General features: G+C 42.0%; 1 protein-coding gene across 1 annotated transcript in view; it reads right to left on the bottom strand.

Annotated features, from left to right (window-relative positions):
• The window catches only part of FOXK2 (forkhead box K2), a 46565-nt gene extending 27304 nt beyond the window's left edge, over positions 1-19261 (bottom strand). The window contains exon 1 of the mRNA XM_048324042.1: positions 18894-19261. Coding sequence (XP_048179999.1) covers positions 18894-19237 — 344 coding nt within the window. The 5' untranslated portion in view covers positions 19238-19261. The remainder of the gene's footprint in view (positions 1-18893) is intronic.
• Between the last annotated feature and the right edge of the window lie 7224 nt (positions 19262-26485).

Genomic DNA, 26485 nt, shown 5'->3' with positions numbered 1-26485 from the left:
TCACTCTAGCAGAATACCATTTGCTGTTAAAATTACATTTCTATCATGGACAAATATTGATTGCTACAAATTCATAAATTTCTGTAGTGAAATTCCAGCGCAGCACTGCATGTTTAACAATTTCGGCAGCCATAGGATTACTTCAAAATTCCACTGCAGAACCTACTTTGTCTGGCAAAGCTGAGGAGATGCAAATGAGATCAATGCATATGCTGCTGCACAAAGAGAACTGCAAACACTAATTTTCGCAGCACTTAAATTAACATGTTTCCATTTACACATAAGAACCAACTGATATTTGAAAGACTTGGATTTTCAGAAAGATGTGCTGTGGTGGAATGAAATGTTAATCCCTAGTTACAGAAAGTGTTTCCTAATTTCCTGTATGTGTACAGGCATTGTACTACACTTCTGTCAATAAGGACAAAATTTGTATGCTGAGAGTATGTATTTTTTTCAATCCCTATGTCAGTACAGGAAGCACCACAAAAAAAGTGGCATTTACCATAATAACCAAGGTGGCCCCAAAGTTAAACTTACCATAAATACAGAGGTAGCAGCAAATACTACTAAAGATCTGTAGTCCATTTCCCTTGTTTTAATTCATACACCCAATTATTTTATGATCTTAGAAATAGCCATCTGGAAAAGTAAAAGACTAATATTCTAAATCCTATTAAGAAAAAGCAAAGCAGAAATGGAGATGATAACTAAAATATGAATTAAGAGACATTTTAACAATTCTGGAGGGCATGACCATGGCCTTTCCCAGAACTCCAATAGCATGCACACCTTTGCAGTATACAACAATGTGCAAGTTTTAAGTCAGAAAAGCTAAAAACTAAGATATCAGACACCTTAGATGAATAAAACCAGTCTGTATAAACCTACATTTTTTCAACATCCTTTCTCAAAATAAGAAATAATCAGGATTTTTTTACAAGTTGCTCATTAAATGTTAACTTTAACGCACAAGTTTGCTTGTTTTTTAGAGTCAAAAAGGTGCATTAGATATTTTTAAACTATCACTCCTTTAATCATCACCAGGAATCACATCAGGAAGACCTTATGAGCACTAATTAGTTCATTTATAAATTATATCTTTCACTCAGTTTTGCTCACTCTCCTGAGAAAACACCAGTCAGTTTATATGAAAGCGCTAGCAGAATTAGTGACTTTTCCCCAAGAACTGCAAAGGTAACAAGACAGGACACCTCCACCTGATGCAGAGAGCTTGAAAGACAACGTGAAACCTTGAATTCTTCATAACTGTTCAGAAAACAAAACACAAAGTTTAACAGAGACTACAGAAACCGGTTATCAAATATCTGTGTTTGAAGATATGTCTGTGGTGAAGCGCAAAACGAGAACCATCAACCACACAAACAGTTTGGACTAAAAATAGCACCAGCACAGCTTTGTTGCTCTTCCAGTCCAACTCCATTGTCCACAGTGGTCTCCTTTCTTTTTCTTACTCCAAGGTTTGTGGATCACATCTGTGACTGTGAACTCACGACCAGAATCACTAAGGATCCATCCTGCCTGGGGAGTGGGCGGCCAGGGACACCTCAGCTTGTTAAACCCCTCAGTGATAAAACTGACTAAACCAGCACCAACTGACCAGCAAAACAATGCTTTTCAAGATGAAAATAGTATTCTTTGGGGTTAATGTGAGTACCTGCCCATGAGGGATCTAGTGGTGCCAGAGCCAGCATAAGGAGGCAGCTAGACCCTGCAGACAGGATCAGGGATCACAAAGAGTAAGGCCTTCCAAGAGGAGACAGCTTTCACACTGGCCCACCTTTAACATCTTTATCTGTGATCTGGTCAAGGCGACTGAGGGCACCCTCAGTCATTCTGCAGATGATGCCAAGCTGGGTGGGAATGCTGGAGGGCAGGAAGGCTCTGCTGGGGGATCTGGAGCCATGTGCTGAGAACAATGGTTGTGAGGTTTAACCAGGCCAGGTGCTGGGTCCTCACTTGGGTCACAACAGGCCCTGCAGGCTGGGGCACAGTGGCTGGGAAGTTCCTGGGGGAAAAGGGCCTGGGGTGCTGGTCAACAGCAGCTGAACACGAGCCCAGGTGGCCAAGAAGGCCAATGGCACTCGGCCTGTACCAGCCACGGTGTGGCCACAGGACCAGGGCAGTACCCGTCCCCTCTGCTGGGCACTGCTGAGGCCCCACCTCAAATCCTGTGACCAGTTTTGGGCTCCTCTCTACAAGAAAGACATTGTGGGGCTGAAGTGTGTCCAGGGAAAGGAACAGAACTGAAGAAGGGGCTGGAGCCCCAGGAGCAGCTGAGGGAGCTGGGGGGGGCTCACCCTGGAGAAAAGGAGGCTCAGGGGGGAACCTCGTAACAGGAGGGTGCAGCCAGGTCAGGCTCTGCTCTCAGGGAACGAGGGACAGGACAAGAGGAAAAGGCCTCAAGCTGTGCCACGGGAGGTTTAAGTTGGATATGAGGAAAAATTTCTTCACAGAAAGGGTGGTCAGTCCCTGGCACAGGCTGCCCAGGGCAGTGGTGGAGTCACCATCCCTGGAGGGATCTAAAAGAAATGTGGTTGTGGCACTTGGGGACATGGGTTAGTGGTAGCCTTGGCAGTGCTGGGTCAATGGTTGGACTCAATGACCTTGAAGATCATTTCCAACTAAAAAATTCTATGATTCTGTGAAATGCCAATAAAACCACTTTATCAATCTTATTAGTATCTTCCCATCCGGTAATGGAAAAAGTTGCACTTCTGACTTGACAGAAAACTAATCCCAAGCCTCTCCCCTTTTCTTCCCAGGGATTGTTTTTCAGGCCCACCAGTAAACTAATCTGACTTGAGCACACAACGTGAACGCCAGAGCTCACACACAGGGCAGGACAGGACAGCTCTTTCAGCCCCAACTCCCAATTAGTTTGTTTTAACTAACCTAGAAACCAAAGGGTTATTTACAGTTTATCTGCAGGTCCTGAATTTTATTGAAAGGTATGGTTAAAACAAGGAGACAGTGCTGTTTTAATGAACCTGTGCTACTGTAGAGATCTAATGTGAATGTTAAAAAAAGGCTTCTAAAAACAGGAACTGTGAGAAGGATACTTTTAATTACTGCAAATGCTTGAAAAATCAAGTTTACAGACATACTTAAAATGAGAAGCAAAAGTCTTCTGTAACAGTGTTTCCTTTAACTCAAAGCACTTTCAGGAGAAAACTGAATTTAAAAGAATAATCTATATAAAGAAGTATGCAATGCTAAGCCTGTTACCTACAGTGCACACAAATAACTACGAGATGATTCATTCTGAAAAGCTCACCAAGTCCAATTAATTTTGTGTCAAGCTTGATCCCATCCAAGAGGTAACACTCCCTAAAATGTTATGAAACACACAGTAAAGATGCAATATATTTATATGTACATTAAAGTTTTATCTACTGCTGCTCTCCAGAGCTCCCCAGCCCATCAGTCTGGGTCGGTGCTCACTCAGAGGTTTTGTACCAGAATCCACAGCACGGAGTTGCTGCAAATGAAGAGACACAAGCAGTCTGGGAACTTGAGCTGTCATCAAAAATCAGTTTAAAATGAGAAAAGGCCTATGGAGTGTCTGCTTCACATCATTTATTTAACCAAAGATGACAAGGGATGAGGGAAAAACCCTGCCATTTTACAGATGTGAAACATAACAGTAAAAAATTGACACAAAGAAGAGGTATCACAGCTAACTAATGAACATAGACCAAGTCCCAAAAGATTAAGTGTAAGGTCATTTTATCTCTCAATTACCAGCTGAAAATAATCAGACTGGTCTCCACAGTTTCAAACACACTACCACAGGAGTTACCCAGGATGGCAGCCTAAGAGAATGAGCACAACAAAATAGGGGTGGGGGTGGTGGTAAACACAGCAGAGAATTTTAGAAACACAGAATCAGTAGCAAGTGCAGAAAAGAAGATTAAAAAAAAACAAAAAAAAGAAACAAAAGGCTCAGTGCTTGACACTGACAGAGGGGAGAAAACCTCTCAAAAATAAACAGCTTGTAACAAAAAGTAAATAATTCATGGCCTAGGCTGAAGTGGGGGCATGTGCTGGTCATATGTTCAGCGTATGTTACTGGCACCACTCACCAGCATGTTCCATGTTGTAATAGCTTAAACATTTAAAGCTGAAATGTGCTGCCTTCAGGGACGACACGATCTGGGCAGCCCTGACGAAACACACACCACTCCACACGAACACAGGCTAATTTTGGCTCACAGGTTATTTCTCCATACTCCAAACAATGCTTTGCTTGGCACTAACTCACTTCAAGAGCTTATATTAAATATAACCAGTGGTAGCGTGAAGCAACCTTTAAAAGCAGCAGACTCAGTTTATCTAAGATTACATAAAATGACTACTGTAGTGTCTGTGGCTCCTCAAGGCCACTCTGTGCCTGGATCCAGGCTATGACTGAGTTGTACACACATTTAAACTGCTCAGCACCCTTTGAAGCTGTGCTCAGTTCCTCTGTGCATTCACCACCTCAAACACAGCAATACAGAACACGATGCCACCCGTGGCCCAGATGACAGTGAAATGCAATGGTGATGTTTTAAGACTCCAAAACACAGGGGGGGGGAAAAACTTGATTCAGATGGAGTTCAAACATGCAACTTCAAACACCTGCTGTCTGCACCAGCCAGCTCTGCCTCCCCACTCTACAGACATTTCCACTCCTGTCAAAGTCGTACAAGAATGCTGCTTCTGCTGCTGACACATGGATCCTTTTGGGGAAGGATCACCCATCTGCTGCCCACTCCTTTCTGACCCAATCAGCCCCTTCAGCACCCAAACCAGTAGCTACTATTAGATCTATTTACTTCCCTTTCAATACCTATCATGTAGTATTTTCATTTTGAAATCCCCCAGAGCGATTGCTCTTTCCTTTGTATTTTTGTATTAAATCATTACCTGCACAAGTCAAATCCTGTCTCCATTTAGAACACCTTTAAGAGGGTTATTCTAATGACTTAAAGATGGTGTGAACCATCACAAGTATCTAAGGACCTTTCGGATTTAAAAATAAAAGTCTCCTCATTCAGTGAAGAACTTGATCAGCCCAGCTCCTTGCTCTGTGTCAGACACTGTCAGTATGTTCTCAGTCAGCAATTTATTTACCACAAAACATCCCTAGAAAAACACAGGACAGCTGTGTATGTTCTCTTCTTTACATCTCCTGGGGAAAATTGGAACAAGCAGCTCCCACAAAAACAAAACAGTCACAAGAAGGACAAAACTGTGCTGGTGTAACACACCCAGTAACCAATGCTTCCCCAGCCAGAGCCCAGGGATGTCCCAGCTGAAGTGCAATATCACTGCAACAGGCTCCCAACCCCCCTGGGACTTACCTATATTTATCTGAGAGTAATTAACCCTAAACTACTTAGACCTTCCAAAAAAGGAATTGAACTGGAGGAACAAGAAAACCACCGAATGCTGTAGCATCAAATGTTGTTGCAAAGAGAACAAGTTGCAGAAACTAGAGTTTTCTTGGGAATAAGGCACATCAACACCTTTCACTAAAAGAATGGAATCAGAGGAGTATTATGAGAATTACCAAAACCACACCCTGCCTCCTCGAGCCTCCCAAACAAAGAAACCCGGACCACACATTCCTACACTGCCATCTCCCAGGTTCATTTCCACAGCAGCATGATTTCTCTTTTTTCATTTCAAAAACTGTGGAAAAGTCTGATTTTTACAACCAACATTTTTTGATTAAACCACCTTACTCAGTTTCTTCTCCCTGTACTCAAAATCACACTCCCCCACACTACGGTTATTTTGTATTCTATGTAACCATGCTTTCAAGCTCTTCAGATGATGTTCAATTATTTTATGGCACGCTTTCAGCCACACTGCAGCTAAAACAAAGAATGCACATCCACAAATACAAATAATCTTTCCTTCAGCTACTATTAAGCCAAAATAACTTTAAAACGTGACCCCCAAACTTAAAAGCTTTTACAGAATTTTGTTTTGTCTTTCTGGCTGAGGGCTGAATTATTTATACTCAAATGCTTCTTTGACTCTTTTGCAAGGCTTGCATGCTTCTTTTCTTTAAAGGTTTCAAACCACCCAGTTTGCTGATAGCCCTAGATAAGAGTGAATAACCTCACGTAAGAATCTTGAGTACTTACTAGTCCACAGCAGACCAAACTTATTTATAGCTAAGTAGCAAGCTGGGGTTAGTGATCTCTTCCAGGCTCAACAATCTTCCAGCCTCAGAATAACCACCCCATAAAACAAGCAGGGCTATTTCACTACTGACAGGAAAGTCAACATCTGTGTACAAGGGTGTGCTGGCAGATGAGTGCTCTGGCTGCCTGCACTGCAGGAGAAAGCAAAAACCATTCATAACAGGCCAAAATTCATGAAGGAAATTTAAAACCTTCATCAGGAGTTGCTTTGAATTCAACTTTTATGTGTAAAACAGAGAAAAGTAGAAGGATCTGAGTTCTCTCAACTGTGAATGAGGTTTTTCATTTTATCTTCTGCCACTTTAACAATTAGTGCTGATTTTTCCTATTTGAGGTAATATTCCCTATACCTATGATGCAGTTAAGGAAAAATTACTATATGAGAAAACAGCGTCTTGGGCCACCAAAAAATCTTAAAAAAAAAAACAAAACAGAGAAAGAAACAAAGAAAACTGAATATTTTTAAAAGTTTAAACAGAATTCTGGCAGAATCTCAGTCCTAATGAAGTTTTGTTACAGAAAGGGTTGATATTAATAGACTAGTTGCATTTCTCAGCTTTATGGACAGACCAACACCAGGAAAAGGCTTTAAAAACAAAGGTTTGAATTTCAATTTAGGAGGATAAACAAACAACTGAACTTCTCCTGTGGTTTTTACCTATTGCATCTCTTTCCGGTGTTGCTACACGCGCCTGTCACATGAACATTTCAACTGAAACACTGTGGTTTCCAGGTCCAAAATGTCTGTGGCAATTATCAATATCTAGAAAGCTGAATGAATAATACTGTACCCAACCACAAACTGTAGAGCCCACCCTACACTTAGACTTCAGCCCTGCATTCATTTCAGAACCTGCATTCCCAGCAGAGGGGAACCACCTCAAACTGCTGCATTTGCTCTTCCACTCAGCAATGCAGCTGCAAAAGTGGTGCCAGGATCTTGAGAGTCTCACTGAGAGTAGGGCTGCATGAGGATGCATTTCATCATTCTACCAGAATCTTACTACCCAATCTAGTAATTTTAATAAAGTTACTTCAGAATATATTGCACGCTCTTCAAAGAAGGGTTTTCATAGCATTTGAACACAAAGTTCAGCGTTTGCCTTGCAGCCCCCTAATGCTACTAAAAGCAAAAATGTTCAGTAATACGAAAGGGCAGAGAGAACCAAAGTCACCAAACCCCTCTCCCTGGTAATAAAAACATCCTGGGTTAGACCCACACACAAGTGCTTTGGCTGGTTTCTCCAAAATAAGTGTATGAAGTGATGATACCAACACACCACCTCAGGCAGATGAGACAGAAACACCTCTAGAATCTTATGTGAGCCTAACCCAGCCACACCCAGGACATCCACATAAAGAAAGAAAACAACTAACTCCCTTGAACACCTCTTTGCTTAATGCATTATTTACTGCTTTCATCTCTGGAAATGATAAGCAGGGTTTTGCCTGATGAACATTTATGTAACTCACTCCTACTAACCTCTGTCAGCATCCAAGTCCACCAAACAGTGCACAGGAATGAAGGGTGATATTTGTTATCATCTGCTCCTCCTGCAAGGGAAGGTTTCCCTGAAATGCTGCACCTCATTCCCCCTGGAAGAAGGCTCACAGTGAGGGTGAGCAGTCAGTTCCATCAGAGCAGGAAGCTAATGCACAGCTACTTCCAAGCCTGCTACCCAAGTGGTTTTGGAAGGCTGGATCAACTCCACTGATGGAATTACTATAATAATGTTTCCCTTCGATGGCACTCTGGATTTGCTGTCCTGCATAAAGAAGCAAAAACTCTCTCCAAACCACACCTTTGTTTGAGATGTTTCTACAACCTATCAAGCTGAGGCCCTCAAAAGACACCACAGGAAATCCAAATCATGTGTGATCTACCTGCATTGTCAACTTCAGCAGATTTATGTATTTTCTGAAAAAGTACTATCCATATAAGCAGTCCCTGCAATGAAAGACATGTAAAAAAATCAGTAAAGTTTTTACAATTACCTTCAAAATAATGCTTTTCTTTCAGGCAGTCCACAGAATGCTGCACAAACTCTAGTCACTCACCTGCCTGCCTTACAGATAGAGAAGTCTTATTTCTGAGATAAAAGGGCTTTTTTTGGGACCCACACACACTACAAACAAAACCAACACATAACATTTTGAAAAATACCATCTACCACCACTATATCCTTAATGTTCAATTTTCTCTAGAACTTGTAACTCCACTACTGCACAATATACCACCAACTGGACTAGTGACCTGTGCAGCAAAGCCTGGATTTAGGCAGGAGCCAGGGTGATTTAGTATATGGAATGCAGACCATACATTAACTCTGTCCTCTGCTACTAGATGATCTGCAGCCAAGGAACTCATACCCCTTTGTCTCTCATGTTTTCTCTGTGTATTCACATTTACGGAGAGATAAAAACAGAGATCCAGAAAGCACAGATTAACCTAAGGTATGACGCCACTGAGTCATGTCAGCATCCTATCTACTTAGAATCACCTTTTTTAAAAAATTTTTTAATTTAACATATCCCTTTACCAAAAAGCATGCTGTCACAAGAACTTTTAGGATAGAAACATTTTTACATTACATTGCAAGTGCTTTTTAGTATACCAAAATTAGTTTTGGTCTTACACCGTTTTGAATCTTTTCCTTTCCATTTTTATTTCATATAGCATAACAGCTCTTATAACTGCAACTCCTTAATGTACAATTCCACAAGTCCCAGCCAGCTGACTGCTGCCCAAAGTCTGTGCAGGCCCACCACATACTTCATGCCAACTCCACTGCCTGCCAGACCTCTCTGTGAGCCACTTCAATGCAACAGCAAAGCACCCAAAAATAGCAAAAAAAGCAGACAGCAGCAGCATATGAACATCTAAACATGATGAACTTCCCAACATCTCATCATCAACATGATGAGCTCCAAGAACAGGCCATCCTGCAGCCAGGAGCACGGCAGAAAACAGGACCTTCACTCCCATGCTCCATTACAGCAGCAGTGAAACCTTAGCTCAGATGTTCACCAAAGCACAGCCCATGTACCCAAAATGTGAAACCCCAGATCCTTCCAAATCACATACCCCCAATTAAATATCCAAGTCAGAGACTCCTTACATTCTATAAGGCTAACAGTTGTATTGCTTCTCAGCCTCAGCTCTTAAATTTGATATGATCTTAATCTTCCATCTTTTTTCAAGCCTCCTAGCACACCCTTATACTTCACACAACTACAAACCTCAGAATATCCTGCCCATACTCTAAAACAAAACACCTTGGGCCTGTGTCCTCATTTTTCCCATGTATCACCTGAATTGTCTTCTTCCATTTTTCTAATCTGTACAGGATATGATGCTAAAATCAATCATGGAATACTCCAAGCTGGAAGGGACCCACACAGATCAGAGTCCAGCTCCTGGCCCTGCACGATGGCAACCTCAAGAATCCCACCCTGTGCCTGACAGCATTTATCCTCTTTACCCTTATTTTTACTTACTTAAATAATCAGTTTGCTCTGGTTCAAATTTGAACTTATCCCCACAGAGAATTTCATGTGAATAAATTCACCCTTCTCTAAGCCTTACTCATTTAAAAATCTTATTTCTCTGTCTCCTTCATTGCTCTGCAGGCCTTCTTCACCTGTCTAGAAAGGCCAGAAGACTGTGGAACCACCCAAGGAAGGAAATTCTTTTCTGTAAGAGCCAGCTTCCATCATTTATCCTTCCCAACTAGTTCCCTTGGTGTTTACTGCACTGATTGTAACTAACAAGCTTGACTACTACGGAAGTGTATAAACTGCATGTCTAGGCCTTCTCTGCTCAATTTATATTCTGCCTACAACACCCAAATATGTCCAGAGGACAATACAAAGTGATAAATGAAATTTTTCCTGTACTCTCAGTCTTAAAAAACAACAGAGAACATCAAAACAAACAAACAAAAGCTAGAAAACTGTGTTTATATCTTCATAAATAATCAGACTTCTACCTTACAGGTAGTAAAACCTGTATTGTACACTGTGCTAAGACACCAACATTTCAGCTATATCTTTTTGAGGAAACTGATGCTTCAAAGGAAGTTAAACTACTTTTTCCCAGCTGTGACAGGGAAAAAAGGAAGAAAAGAAGGAAGAGGGTAGGCAAAATACCTGCTCCCATACTGGAACACATCAGTGAAAATCAGAATCTAAAAGTAACTTCTATCAATACACTAATTCATCCACACCACTTCTGAATCAAAACCATGCATTTAATCTTCATTTAAGTGATTTAAAAAACTTGAATTTAAGTTCACTACAAGGTATAAAGACCCTTTCCATGATACACTACCCTGATTTCTTATCAACACAAGAATTAAGCAGCTTATATCTCATAAGCTGCATCTAAGACTTACTTGAAGAACAAAAATTTTCACAGAATCACTTTATATTACACAAAAATTATCTCTAAAACAGTACAGTGTACTCCAATACAAAGACTATGACCCAGTGAACAAAAGCATCAACACCAGTGTGAGAACACTACGGGCAAGTGTAAATAAACAAATGCCCAACTGCATGTTTGATGCTTCAGAAGTAAATTTAATTTAAACCCAGGATAAATATTGACTCTTTGTTAAAACACGTAATAAAATGGTCTCCTGCTATAACCCCATGACAGTTTATTAAAGAAGACTTGCAGAGGAAGTAAAGAAGCTTCAGCTTTACCTCTTGTAACCCTAAGCCATGATATGTCACCCAGCCATACCTGCTCTGCACCTCGTCACTAGGTCTGACTACAGCAAAGGTTATTTTTTTGTTTATCAGTGGAAGACGGTGAGATAGATATCCCACCACTCTTGAAAGTAAACTATTCCAACACAGCTTAATTCAAACCTTGACAGTTTAGTTTACAGCCTCTGGTTCCACACCAGAGTGTGTGTGATCCATTAGAGAGCCTTTAGTACTCTAATTCAGCCCCAAGAAATGATCTACACCAAGCCATCCACCTCACACTCCTTTTGGATAAAACAAGCATACTGAACCCCTTATGTCCCCCACTCTTTGGGACTTCTTCCAGCTTTCAACTCTTTTTAGCAACCCTCCACTTAAATCCTTGCAGTTCTGCAAGATTCTTTAACACAGAACTGATTCCAGAACGATGTGAAGCTCCAGCACCCGTTGCCACTCCCCAATTTCCACACAGTCATCACATCAATGCTTTGACACATCATCTCAGAACAGGCATCTCATGATCTCTCTACAGTCATGGCTTTCACTCTACAGTTCTGCCCTGTGTACTTTTCCAAATGACAGTTTTGGGGTTTTTTTCAATTGATTCATTCTATTTTTTGCCCTCACTATTTGTGAGGACAATGTTCACAACACGGTAAATATTTATCAGTAAATGCATTTACTCCAGATCACCACACAAAATCCAGTAGTGATCAGGTATTTCTTACCACGATTTAGCACTAAGCTGCACATTATTCTAACCAGCCTGTGCATTCTGAAAGTTCTGCTATTGGGAACACAGACAGTATTTTTTTCAATATGGGGTTGTAGTTACATGAAGCACTTGATATAGTTATAGCTACCCCCGACCCCAGAGAATCCAAATGGACAAGGTGCTGAGCAGTCTGATCTAACACTGAAGTCACTTCTGCTTTCAGCAAGGCTTTGGCTGGAGCTTTCTTCTGTAATTCTTAAAGTTAAGCCTTAAACCAGCACTGAATTAAAATTAATTCCAGTCAACTTTATACCGATTTTGTTCCACTTCTTAACACTCTGATAATGACAGGACTCCAGCTTTTTTACTTTACTGCTCTGGTTCCCCAAAAGCTCAATTCCATGGGCATCCTTATCCACAGGAGCTGCCTTGCTGAAGTCAACAGGAACGTTTGGAGGGACAGAACTGCTTGTCAATGGGCTCAGGGTTTTCATTTCATTTGGTGCACATGGACAAACACAAAAGTGCTGTGTTCGTATTAATATTCATTAAGACACTCTGAAATTCTGAATACTGAAACTTTTCCTCCCACCGGCACACACGGAGACAGTGCTTTGTCCAAGCTCCTGCTTGGCAGAACCTAAGAGGACAAAGCTGCACGTGCAGGGGCTGCAGCAGAATCACACACACAAACGTGAAGAAACAGACTCCAAGCATGTACAGACCTTCTTCTGCCCTGTAAAAAATGATGTCAAAAAATTTGCACCAGCTCTGCAAGTGTTCACTGAGTGTAACTCACTGAAGCCTCAGCTCCCTTCAGTGACAGAACAGCAGTGAGGGAAATCTTAACTGGAGAACAGAACATTTATTTCCTATACCATCCAACATGGAATAGCTGCAGAATAAATATGGTTCCTCCCCTCTGACTGCTTTATCTAGGTCAAAAAACTCCTTAAAGGCAGGAAGTCGCAGGAAACAAATGTCACTACACATCAACTTTTTATCATGAAAACAAGCAAGGCAGCAGATAAACCCACCACCTTCCCAGTATTTCAGCACAGACAGCAGCTTATTAGTGAACTGTTGTGAAAACTCCTTATAACTGCAAAAGCCATGGCCTCACACCACACGACAAATCCATGATTTCCTTTGAAATTGTATTTTTTCCTGTATTTTACATAATTTTATATAAGTTAATGGGACTTGAGATGTCTTGACGAGTTGTTGCATTCATTGAAAAATACAGCAAATGAGAAGCATAATCTTATTTTGGATAGCTCAGGCATGACTGCAAAAAAATCTTTTGCTTTTTCCATGACAATTGCACATGCTCAAAAAAATAAAAAGAAAAACCCAAGAGCAGCAGAACTCCTCCACAGCAGAATTATTCTCTAAAACACATCTACCTTCGTGAAGGAGTATTTATAAGACAGTGTCCTTACCTAACTATAAGCAAATCAATAATACATGTTTATTTTGAAAAGCCATGGTGGAAGATTAACATATTTTCTTTATTAGCTCATTTAACTTACTACTTTTGCTATTGATTAAGTGTATCATACTACTCAAACATGGCACCTTGGTATTTTGATTTAATCAATGCAAAGAATGATTTAATTTGCATATCTCCTACCTCATTATTATAACTGAAGTAAGAATCTCAAAACTCTCTTTCAACTGCAGATTCTTGGAACAGACAGTTTTAATACTGACTTTGCACCTTTCTTCCAAAATTACACTAATCTTGCTTCTATCATAGAACTGGAACTTTACAGACGATAAAGAACTACAAAGATGATTTCCCAGTTTGTAGTATTTCATAAAACTACACAAAGAATGTACCTACTCCTGTAGCTAACTACAGATGTAAGAACATTTGTAAGATCAGTAAAACTGTAGAATTGGGTAAGGACATTTCATATACATATCAATCATACCAACAGAAAAATCATATCGCATGTGAATTAATCCAAATATAAACTGTTTAAGCTTTACCTCAATCACCTGATTGGTGTCTGACAATTTGCAACACTGCTTTATTAACAACAACAAAAGAAATCACTCAGAAGGTGTGCGTAATTGAGAGGCAAATATGAAAAAAAAGAGATGACAGAAACAACTGTAAAACAAATTATTACTATAGAAACTTCCCGCTCATCTCTATTTTCATTTCAAATCATATGTGCTCTACCTTCGTCCTCCCACGCTCCTTTTCAATCAGATCTGCTTAAGTGAGAACACTACTTCTACTGAGCTTGACATTTGCAAATCCTACTTTAAAGTAGCCAAAAACCCACCTATAAACACAGCCCTGTTGACCTTATTAGTCACTATGGCACAGGATCAGTGTCTGCCAGAGACAGTAAATAAAAGTTTCTGGAGTCTGATTCTGTCAAGTCACAGCCAAGTCCAATGTTCCCTAGTTTTATGCTCTGAGGTAATTTGTAATAGATAGTTTTAATACAGCCGGTATGGAGCTCCAAAATACACCTCTGAACACAAATCAAGCACGAGGTTTCCCGAACATTTCGGGCAGCTGTCGCCCTCACGAGCCACTGTCTCTGTCAAGAGTGGTGTCAAGGAAGGGAGAAAGCAGGTGCCCACATGGCCTGAGGGACTTACAACACTCTGTAAGTACAGACTGCAAGAATATATTAACACAAATTCCTTGAAAAATGTGGTTTTTTGATTGCTCAAAATATCTAACTGTTCTATTCATAAGAAAACCTTTAGAACATAAACCATAATCCAAAACCAAGCAATGCACATTCTTCCTCAGCTACCAAGGAACACTACCCAAAGAAGTGTTATGATCCTTTCACCTCCACTGTGAAGCCAAACTGCAGATGTTTCCAGTGAGAAATTTCCATGGAGCACATGTGCAGTCACAGCTCCAACAACAGACATCACAACTTCACACATAATTTAAATAACTGCAATTAGATGACAGAAGAAAGTGCACTGATAAATTTGAGGCTCTTTACAATCTGTTGCACAGTTTCCTGGGCAGTTTACACTGAACATAATTAACTTTTCCAAAGAATTTACTCAGGGAATAGATACATTTGATGCTTGTTCAGAATCGACCAACTTTCATCAGCAGGAAAACTTCTACTGCTTAAAGGCAGCAATAACCCCAGTCCGTAGCTCCAGACTACAAGACCAAACTAAAACTATTGGTTCAGCCCTCTGCATTACAAGGAGGAAAAGCAAGAGAATACCAACAAATAAAATTATAGTTCTCAGCTATATAGGCTTGACTTAGGATTAGTCAGTAAACGTTACGCTAAAGTAAAATGCACTTGATGTCATTTACTGTAAGAGCACCCACACTTAGTAATGTAAAGAAGTCTGCAGAATGAATGACAGAATGGGAGAGTTATTTACTGTCTCTTACTATAAAAGAGCTTCAGTTGGATCAAATGAAATTACCAGGCGTCAGGTTCAAAAAACTCAGCAAAAAGAGATATTTTTCCCAACACGGGCTCCAATTACATTGCAGAATTCACTACCCAAAGACACTGCAGATAGAAAAGGTTTACCCAAACTCAACAACTAAAAAAAAGGAGCGAAAAAATGCAAGCAGTAAATTATTTTAACTCAACAAGACTTAAACTCTGACTTTGGATCCAAAACAAAAACCAAGGGAAACACAACCATTTGTCTTAAACCATTTTTATGCTCCTTCCTGGGCATCTGCTACTGGCCACTCCTGAAGGCAGGTCATGGACTAAATGCATCTCTGCTCTGACTTAAAAACGCTGTTCCTATGTTCATGGTATCTTGTTTATGAATCACAAATCTGCTTCCAGAAAAGCAAAACCAAAAGTGGTAACTAAAACACAAAAATCTACGGGTTTGTCAAAATGAGTAAGACACTGCCCCAGAACAGTCAAGCCCAAGATGTCAGGATTTCTGTGAATTCAAAGGCCAATACACAAAGCACATCCAAGAAACCCCAAAATCAAAACAAAACAAAAGCACTCCTTCAGAGCAAAGCTGTACCCAGAAGTCTGTCTGTTTTTCCAGCTGTATCAGTTACATCTGTCTGGAATCCTGCCTCTCCAAAAGCTGTACACAACAGCTCCAGCAACAACCGCTGCTCTGCACAGCACAAAAGGTATTTTTCCAGCCAAGTACCTCAAAAGCAAATATCGATGTTATGATTTACCTAGCAATATATCCAATCAATGCTTTCACTGAAGGCAGGAGAAATTCCACAAGCAGCAAATGAAACCAATTAAAAAACATGAACTTTACGAACCGGAGAGGGACAGCCTGTGCATCTCAAAGGTAGCTGCAGAAGAATAATTGCACTGCTTTGATCTGGGTGTCTTGAGCAGGAGCCTCTGAAACCTCTTTCATCCCACGTGTGCCATGACATTGACAGGAGAGCTCCTTGCTGGACACACTCAAAAATGGCTCTTTTCTCCCCACCCCCACTTGATTCATCTCATAAGACGACAGCTGGTTTGTACATACACAAGTAGGGATGGGAGTCTGTCAAGAACTGCAAAAACAAAAACACACTTCCCACTGCTATTACCTCCTGCTTGATAACTTCAACATTTGAATTGCCAGTGAGGCTTCCAGGGAAGCATTAAAAATAGCAACCAGAACACTTATCTTAATGCACAGTAATTCCATGTTTCATGACATTTCTATCTGTAGAAAAAATATGCCTTTATTACAGGTAAGTGTATACTCTAACATTAATAATTTAATTTCCCCAGATGTTTAAAATGTGTGTTTTGCAGGAGACTACCAAGGTGTATTTCTGTTTTTTCCTTCCAAAACCAGGGAGTTCAGTAACATTATTAATGCAGTCATACTTAAACACTGTGTTGAAACAAAAAAAAAAAAAAAGACCCAAGGACATTTGAACTACATACAATTGTTAGTGACAAGTAAATAAGACATTTCAAGTCTGTAAGAGTTTTGTACTTGGCACCTTTGTAAGTCACTATTAAATAGACAAAACAGAGATGGACCCTCCATTCTTGGTTTGCAGGATCACTTAAAAACAAACAGAAGGAACAGGCCACCCTGAGTTTTTGAAACTTCACCTGCCATTAAAATTTCCGATGATTGTGTAGTCATAGGCAAAGCATATTTATTACTGGCAACAGAGTAGGATTAAACAACAACAAAAATAGATCTGGTGATTACTTGAGCTGGAGGCTGGCAATCATCAATCTTGAGCTCACACCAAAACTACTCGCTTTCCCACGACATTTCAACTGTTAATTAATGTTTACATTATACTGAAGTAAGTAAGTTTGATTCTTAAAATCCAGGAGACCACCTTCAGTGTGACCAGTTAAATCTACAACAAAACTCAAGAACAGGACTACAAACAATATTAACCACCAGCAATTCACAGTAAGGACTTCCTAGGAACAGACAGTACTTTGAATTTGCCTGAAGACTACTGTTTAAAAAAAAAAAAAAAGCTTTGCAAATAATGAAACTACTATTTCCCCATTCAACCCCAGTAAGACTTGTGTTTTAGAAACAGGTTTATTTTTACAAAAGCAACAAAGTAGCATTTGCTCTTAATCATCAGTGTAACTCTGACACTGTAGACTCTTCCTGCCCTCCGAGGTGGTGCTCACCCCCCCTGCATGGTGACTCCAGCCCCGGGCCAGGGGCACCTTTTATTTACTAGCCAGGATGGCTAGTAAACACACCTACAATTTGTAACCAGGACATAACCATTTCCACCAGCTCACTGCAAACTGAAGGCTGTGTATGCACAGCCCAAGGAATGGTGTCACCTCTGAACACAGCCCGACTCGAGCAAATGCCAGTTCCTGCACCACCACCACCCACGTTCACTGGTGAAGAAATTTTAACTACACACAACTTTTCATCACTGTTCAATAAAAAAGTGAGACAAAAAATCCTTCTGAATCTTCTTTCCACTTGAAAAGCGACACTGATGGAAAGAACTAGAATAAATTACAAATCAGTGGACAGCATGAAGAAGAAGTACTTCTTTTTTCCTCAGGTCTTAAGCATTTAACAGAATGTTACTGACTCAATTACTCCAACTAATTGTAGACTGTTTGAAATCAGCACAGATCATGTACAATTGTGCTTACAATTAGTATATTATACCATAGTACTTACAAAGAAAAAAAGTATTTGATCTACATTTCATATAACCACATGCCAAATAATTATTAACATTAAAAACAGAAAGCAAAAACAGAAGTGACAGTTAAAGGTCAAACAAGTCCTCCGACTATATTCAGGATTATACAACTCTCTACACACACTGGCACTGTTAAAGCCCTTCAGAATGAGCATTTCCTAGAAAGCAGCAAGGTAAGACAATTTGATTTTCACAGAGAAACCAGGTGGGAAAACTAACATTAGGCAGACACAGGAGAAAATATACAGCATCAATGTCCTAAACACAGTTTAAAAGCTCATAGGGCATTAAGGCTGTGTCACTGATAGTATGTGCTTTATAAAGGTACAGCACTCGTAACGTTTTAGGTATTTCTTAGTCAAGGCAGCTAAAATACACTAAACCAAAACACTTTCACTTTTCCTACATGTGACTCCTCAGAGCACAGATCATTTATTTACAGTTCAACACATCCTTAAATGTCGTGGGCAGGCCTCACGTATTGCCCTAGAAAATCATTTTGCACAGACAGTTAATGTTTGGTAATGGCAAAGGAATGTATTACCGTTTAAAACCTCTTAAAACATTTGTTGTCACGTAACGAAAACATTTTAAAACGCTAAGGCCAGCAGAAGCATTTCACGTGGATGATTCCGTTTACCCATAAGAATAAACGTTAAAATTAGGCAAAGCAGCAGAAACTACCACCAAAACCCGAACAACCCCCAGAGCACCGAGGGAGAACAACCCTCCAGTTCTGCCAAAGCACCGAGGGGGCTACAGGATTCCCCCAGCGCTAATCCTCAACCCAGACACCCCCAGACCCGTTAAGAACCGCCCGGCTGGTTTCCTCTGACACCCGTAAACAGGAGCCGGGGTGTACCCGGTTCTGTTCGCCAGCGCCGGGGCCGCTCCAGCCCGCACCGGGCGCTCCGTGCGGGGCTGCGGCGGGGCGGGCGTGCGGGGGAAGGACACGGCGGAGGGCACGGCGGCGGTGCCGGGCGGTGCCGGAGGAGGCGCGGGCAGGACGGGCCCGCTCCCGCCTGTCACACGCCATGTGCACCCGCGGCCTCCGGCGGGCCCCGGAGCGCCGGCCCCGCGTACTCACACTCGCGGCAGCTGCAGCGGCGGCGCCCCGCGCCGCTGGAACACGCCGTCCACGAACACGCCGTTCTTGCCGAGGCAGCGCAGGTAGAAGTCGCCCCCCGCTCCGCCCGAGGGGTCCCCCTGCGGCGGGGGCGGCGGCCCGTCCGCGCCGGCCGGCGGCGGCGGGGGCGCGGCGGTGAAGATCTCGAGGTGGCGGCGGGAGATGAAGCTGGAGTGGCCCATGCTCACGTCCACCGAGCCCTGCGACGAGTTACGGCCGATGGTCACCGAGCGCTTCTTCATGAGGTACTCGAACTCCCGGCCCTCGAGCCGCGCCACGGCCGCGGCCGCCGCCGCCGCCGCCATCTTAGCGAGGGACGAGCGAGGCGCGGCCCCGCCCGCACCGGCCCCGCGCCGGCCCCGCACACAGCAGGGAACGGGGCCGCGCACCCGGCCCTGACGCAGCCACGCGGTGACTGACAGCGCGCGGGGCCAATGCGCGGCCCGCACGCCCATGGGGCTACGGCGGCGCGGCCAATGGCGAGCGGCGCCGGCCCCGCACGTCCGAGGATCGGCGCACGAGCGCAGGGGCGCGGCCCGGAAAACGCGGAGCGGAGCCGCGCGCGGGGAGCGGGGCGGAGCTCCCCCGGCAGCACCTCCCGGCCGCCGGCTGGGAGAGAAGGGAAAGCACGGAGCTGGCCCCCGGACAGCCACCCCTGCCGGCCATCGCCCCCCGCACTCCCTTCCCTCCCTCTCGGCCACCTGCGCAAGGCCGCTGGCAGCCGCCCGCGGGGACCCGGGCCCCGCACCTGCCCTCCGCCAGCAGCGCCCTTAGGAACTGCAGCGGGCGGGGGGGAGAGGGGGAAGAATCGAGAATGAATTAAATACTAGTAGACAAATAGTGCTAGAGAGTGAGCAAGAGCCACTAGGAGAGTGCTGGGTAACTGCTCCAATTTAGCCTCAAAATACCATAATATTAACAAATAATAATAAAAAATCAAGATAAAACTGTAAGTTTGATCCCTCATACACATCTGACAGCCTTTTGAGGGTCAGGTTAAAGCCAAAGGTAACTCCCCATTGTCAGAGTTTTGTAACATCCATGGAAAATCGGTTTAGCGCTTCAAATGTACAAGTTCCAGGTAAGCCAGGCTGTATTTGTGCACACAGCTCGACTCAGTCCCAGTTTTCTCAGAGGAGCTAGGGCACAAGAAGTGAGCGAGTGACCTGACACGAACACCCAGACAGCCGAGTGCTGAGTGTCACTGCTCCAAGGGCACGGCACGCAGGAGGGGATGGCACAGGTAACAGCATGGAAACACTAAGCGAGAGTCCACAGCACTGGGTTTGACTTGAAAATGTCACAGGCTACCAAAAAGATGGCATTAATTGTACACAGTTTGTCAAATACAGCATCTGCAATGAAAATGTTTTACCTGATCCAAATACTCATTGTTACAGGGACTGTCAAAACTGAAAAGTAAATAGTTAAACACTCTTGGCTATAAACTGCAAAGAGGGTGCTAAAATGTATTTGTGCCTATATATCAACATAAGCACTGCAAACATGTCACCGTAACAGCTCCATAACCTCACCATGATGGTTTGCTGAGAACAGGGTTGTGCTGTTGTTTATTTGCATTTTTTACAGGACTGAAGCTCACTGTTATTAATTAATAAAAATAATTGCCCAGAGAAGCTGTGGCTGCCCCATCTCTGGATGTATTCAAGGCCAGGTTGGACGGGGCTTCCAGCAGCCTGGTCTGGTGGAAGGTGTCCCTGCCCATGGCAGGGGGTGGGAATGAGATGTGCTTCAAGGAGCCTTCCAACCCAAACCATTCTGTGAATTCAGAAGACATTAAACATTTTTACACTTCGGACAAAAACCAGTCAACCTGCTAACAAACATCCAGCAAACAAACATCCTGCTAACAAACTTTTGGGTTTGCACATCTGAGTCAACAGACCTTCAACTGTAGAACTATTTTGTGAATGCTTAGGAACAGAACACCGTACCTGCTACCTGCAAAGTGATGGCAAACCTTAGTTTTACCCTTAGGATTGTGTCAGCACTTCTTACAGGCAGCTACAACATAATTCCATACTGGTTCAGTCCATTTATACAAGCTCATATGCACAGCAGATGCAGTAAAATATAGCAACAGTTTAGAGCTTTGGTTTCTTTTACAGAAAACTTTAGTGAAATCTTGCCCACACTTTGGTATTTAGAATCAGACTTTCTTCTATACCAACATATGTTTGGCACAGAAAATGTGGAGCATCAGAGAGCCAGTTATGACTCCCTGATTCTCAGCTTGTTTTTATCCCTTGGCTCTGCTGGCTACAGAAATGTTGTGCCTGCTTTGCTAACAATTGGTCTGGGATCCTGAGGGCCCTGCTGGCTGGAATTACCCATGGATTTCCATCTCCCAACACACCCCATGCCTGCAGAGAGAGAAAACCAGCAGAATGGGAGAGCAGCCAGGTGAATTTCCATCAGGCCAGCAGCACTTTTCACCACCCTTATGGTTGCTCAGTTTGCAGAAGTTAAAGGCACTGCTGCTACTTTAACATCTTCTGTTATGTGAATCAGCTTTCTTAATTTGTATTAATTCATTAATAACATGCAATACTGAATTCACACAGCTGATACAATTCCTGTCCTGTTCATACAGAACAGCACAGAGAACACAGCCATTGACACGGAATGCTGAAGTTTTGCAATCTGTCTGCACTGAAATTTCTTTTCAAGGGTCCCACCATCACTAAGCTGCTCTGTGAAAAGGAACTGAACACCAGTAGAAGGTCTGTTTGCTTTTGCATGACCAGCACTGCAGAGCAAACACCAGATCCCATTGTCAGAAGCTCCATTCATTTCAAGAGGGGGGCTGAGATCTTTCTGCCCATGTTTTTCTAAATTGGTACAGATTTAGTCACTTTCTTTGTGATCACAACAGCACAGGTACAGGTCACTCCGACCTGCCCACGTGCAGGTGTGGTCCCTGCTGCACAGAGCAGGAATCAGAGCAGGTACATGTGGTAAACAGCTCACACTTACACATCATTCTCCAGTGCTGTTCTGAGTGTCTGGGTTCCCCAAAAATCCACTCGATGAACAAACCTGGCCCTGATGTCAGAGCTGCACTGGAGACACATCCTATTTCACACTTTTTTCTCCCCTGCCAGTTGACTAAAAGCAAAAGGCCTTTTTCTGTGTCTGCCTTACGTCTGCCTTAACTATCCAGGACAGAACAAAGCTACTGACCAAAATTTAATCATTTAACCATCCCAGCGAACCTCTGCAATTGCCACTGACACTAAACAAGCTCTCAAAGCACTTCTTACATTCTTCTGCTTCATGCCAAGTAACGCAGTGTTATCCAGCCCACATCATATTAGGCAGCAGCATCTGACTGCATCACAAAAATGAAGAACTGGAGACCTTATCTGCACCATCTAACCTTAAAACAATCTGGCCTGAGTTTAACAGAAATGTGCAAGCACCATCTAAGATCTAATCCATTAATACTGCTTGACTTGACCAACCTTCCTTTAAATGACTACAAATTTTTAGACTTTTTCATTTTTCCTTGAAGCTCCTGCTGTAGCAACACAAGGGCATTCAGTTGCCACTGATTGTGGTGGGGCTAGCACTGTCATAGAACGAAGTTTTCCTTCTTGGGTTTTCTTATTACATGTGCCCTGCACTGAGGGCTATGAATGAGTGCAGCAGCTTCTCAAGATGCACTTTTTCACAGATCCCAAGCATAGAACACTACTAGAGGAATATGATGAATAATCAAGTAGATTAAGTGACCCTAATTGCTTACTTTGACACAACCAGCAATTAAACAGCTTTTAAAAGCCATCAGGAGCTATCCATAATCGTTTTATTACAGCAAGTGTCCCAGGCTTCCAGTGAGACTTGATTTTTATTAAACAAAATCCTACAAAGTTAATTGGCAGAACCACCTCAGTACCATTCACGTGTGATGTAACAAAATAAACCCTTCAAATACCGGACCCTACACAACTGAATGAAGAAAGATTTCCCACATTAATATCCCTGCACCTGACAAGCACATTTTTTTTTTCCATTCCCGAGGTGAGAAGACCCTTGTAGGCAGTAACAGCTTCCTCCAACACAGCCTCAAACCCACAGCCACATTTTTGAGCAATCCTGGTAACTGTCCTGGAGCTCTTCACATGCTTAAATTTAACGACGTGTGTAAAACTTAGCAGGACTCGTGCTGTGACTTAGTAATTTTCTCACAAATGCATTTTGGTCAAGGGGAAAGTGTTAAAAAAGCACTGTGTAATTACTGCAAAATATTGAAAACAGCAAATGGTCAGGATGATGGGAAGCTCCCCAGGTACACCCAGCCAGTTCCTGAAGTGACTTTAGTATTAACAGGAGAAAATAAACAGCTATGCCTCAAATGTTAGCATTTTTTCCTTTATGGATGACTTTCAGATCTCTTTAAGCAATACAGCTGTAAAGTGCAATACTCTAAAAAAACCTAAGACATCCAGAAGAACGCACTTTTTGTAGGAGGAACAGGGAGGAGGGCAAACACAGCTACCTGACCTGCCACTTGTTAACATGCTATCGATCTCAGAGAGAAGGGAAAGGAGCACTGCACAAGCCAAAGCCACCCAGCAGCTCACTGGGCTGGCCAGCTCATTTGTAGAAATGCTTTATTATCCTGTGCATTCTAACCACAGGCTGCCTGCTTCCTAACACAGCCCAAAGAACCAGTCAGCATTTCTTACAAGTGCAAGGCAGAAAGCTTCTGGCTCAGCAATCAGTCACTGACACAGAGGAATTGCTCCTCTCCAGGTGGGGAACCCATCCAAAAACTATGAAAAATAATCAGGCTAATTAATTCTTATCTGCAAAGAGCAATTATATAACTGACCTCAAGCAGTTTGAGGAGGTGGGTAGTTGACTCAGCCACGCTGGAACAGAGTAACTTCATGAGTGACCAAAAGGATAAAGCCACAGTCTCAAAGCCTCCATGTGTTGTGAGACAATGAAAACTCAAATGTCTTGAACAGAGAGCATCTGTTCCACTCTCCCGGGTAATCACTCAGAGAGGAACTTTGCATCCCAAAACCACAAAATGATTTTTAGAAGCCACAGCAGCAGCGTCTGTTAACTGGAAATGCAAACCCCCCCTTGCCTTGCAATCCAGTCTTGCATGACGAAGACCTTTGCCAAAGAAATAGTCAATTAATCCTCATGCTTCTATTTAATGTTTAAAATTAGACCTGATTATACAAAAGCATTGAAGGTTTGTTACCCATTTCTAACCAAGAGTTCTACACAATGAAGACCTGAAGCATAATCAGGACCAAATCTCATCAGTGCAGCACTCACTGGATGTAATGTCGATCATTACTAACTGCTGTGAGTTATGACCCACAATTCTACTGTAAGAATTTCCTCCAAGTTCTTTTGCCTTTTTTCTGCCATGGTATGTTCATCCCATCTCTTTGCTGGATCAAGAAATGTAGAGCAATTCTGTTTTAAGTAAACACTTGTTAGCCTCTGTCAAAACACACCTGAGACCAAACTAACACCTTTCCTACTTCTGCTGTCAGAATAGGTCAGTCCTGCGACATTGTCATGAACAGCATCTTTGTGGCTCCTTAATTCCTTGAGAGCTCAGATTGTGTAGAATATTTTCTATGCATACCCAGCTGTATGGTTTTGAATAAAATGATGTAATTTCCCACAAAAACTAAGAATGGCTGGCACTTCTATTTTAGAGGAACAGCCCCACTAGGATTCATCGAGTCTATTCACCACAACGGAATTTTTACTCTTCCTTAATCTTGAGCTGATTTTTTTTCAGTCTCCTTTTAGCACCCTGACATCACATACCTTTATGATATGGTATCATAAACAAACTAAGTGTTGCAAAAAATAAAAAGAAAAGCAGGAGACTGAGTTGCCAAGGTCCAGCTTATCTGGCAGAGATGTTTCAGGCATCTGAAGGAGGTGACTGCAGCTGACACCTGGCACATATAGCGTGGGTCTACAAAAACAGGAATAGGAGTTGTAGTTTGGTTGGCAGAAAAAAGCTGGTCAGAAGAAGTGGAGAGTGTAAGATAGGGCAGGCCAATGAATAAATGATTTACATTAACCAAAACCAGACAGGAATCATAGAGATGTGAATTAACTACATGAAACAGATAACCAAAGGCACATCAAAACCAGTACCAAGTGTAAACTAACAAGAACCAATAAGAAAAACAGGCTTTAAAATATTCTTTTCATAACATAGCCTTCTAATTGAAATCTCATTTCAGGGTGAGAGAAATGAAGCTTTTACCAAAACCAGTTTGGTTTTGGTTTCTTTGTTTTAAAACCAATGCCTTTTCCTTGGCCAACAGAAAGCCACAAAGAAAGGAACAGTGAAAAGATAAGACATAAATTTCTTTATGTCTGTCTTTGAAATATTTCTTACTCTGTCCAACAGGATAACTGCAGAACAAAGCAAACTTCAGAAGAGAGTTACTGCGATACTGAGGTATGAAAAACTATTACACAAAGGTTAAGAAATTGCAATTGTTTTCACTAGAGACAAATGTTATTGAAATAATGTAATAAGGCAAAAGCACTGTGAGAACAACCTCATGTTCCATAAACAGATAGTGTAAGATGCCTATAAGGAAACTGGCTGAATTCAAAGCACACAAAGATCCTGTAAGGAATATGATGACAGCAGCACTGCTTTTCACATCCATATAAAGTATTTAGCATTGGTATTTTTAATGTGTAGCCAAAGGCTGAACAACTTAAAATATGACATTTTCCATCCCTGTTAGGAATCCTCCAACACAAGAACCAACCTCTGTTCTCCATTTATACAAAATCTACCAAGAATCAGTCTTGCACAACTGCATTTGTAACACTGACATAAGATGGAGCTGCTTGAGAATGTCCTTCCTGAAAACAGAAACAAGATACTGAAGTACACTCAGTCTCAGGTTTGGCCCAATAGATTTTCTCATTTTTCTAATAAATCTCAAAATATTCAGAATGGTTGTCATATTTAATTGCTTTTACTATGAAATTTCCTTAAGTTTACACCTTATCTTCAAAACATAAAGCATTTTAAGTTTTGATAGAAGAGAGAGAGAAAATCACACTATCAACTTCTTTCTGGGAGGGGAACACTAGAACGACAAATAGCTGTTTAAAACGATTTAGGAAAAAAAACCCGAACAAATGCTGTGCTGGACAGATTATGTTTGAGTCCTGTGCAAATCACAATGTGTTCAAGCAACCTCCAGAAGGGTGAGGGGAGAACACAAACATTTCTGACAGGACAGACAAGAGTCTTTTCAAGATTCAGACTCATGTTAACATGCCTTGCAATACAAAATTGACAGCACAGACAGGTTTGAGATTACCTTTAAAAAAAAAAAATTGCCCAAATATCAATACCAAAGTCCTTCAGACACAGGGAGAAAAGAGAAGAAAAATCAATGAAAACCAATTTATATCTACTGCAAATATAGAATATTGAGGCAGAAAGATGTCACTTATGTCTACATGTTCACCTGGGTGATGCATAATAACCACTGTAAAGGTGAATCCCCTGG

This window comes from Corvus hawaiiensis, chromosome 19, assembly GCF_020740725.1.
Source record: "Corvus hawaiiensis isolate bCorHaw1 chromosome 19, bCorHaw1.pri.cur, whole genome shotgun sequence".
In the NCBI taxonomy this organism is placed as follows: domain Eukaryota; kingdom Metazoa; phylum Chordata; class Aves; order Passeriformes; family Corvidae; genus Corvus; species Corvus hawaiiensis.
Note: the sequence above shows the minus strand (reverse complement) of the source record. Positions and strands in the feature narration are given on the sequence as shown.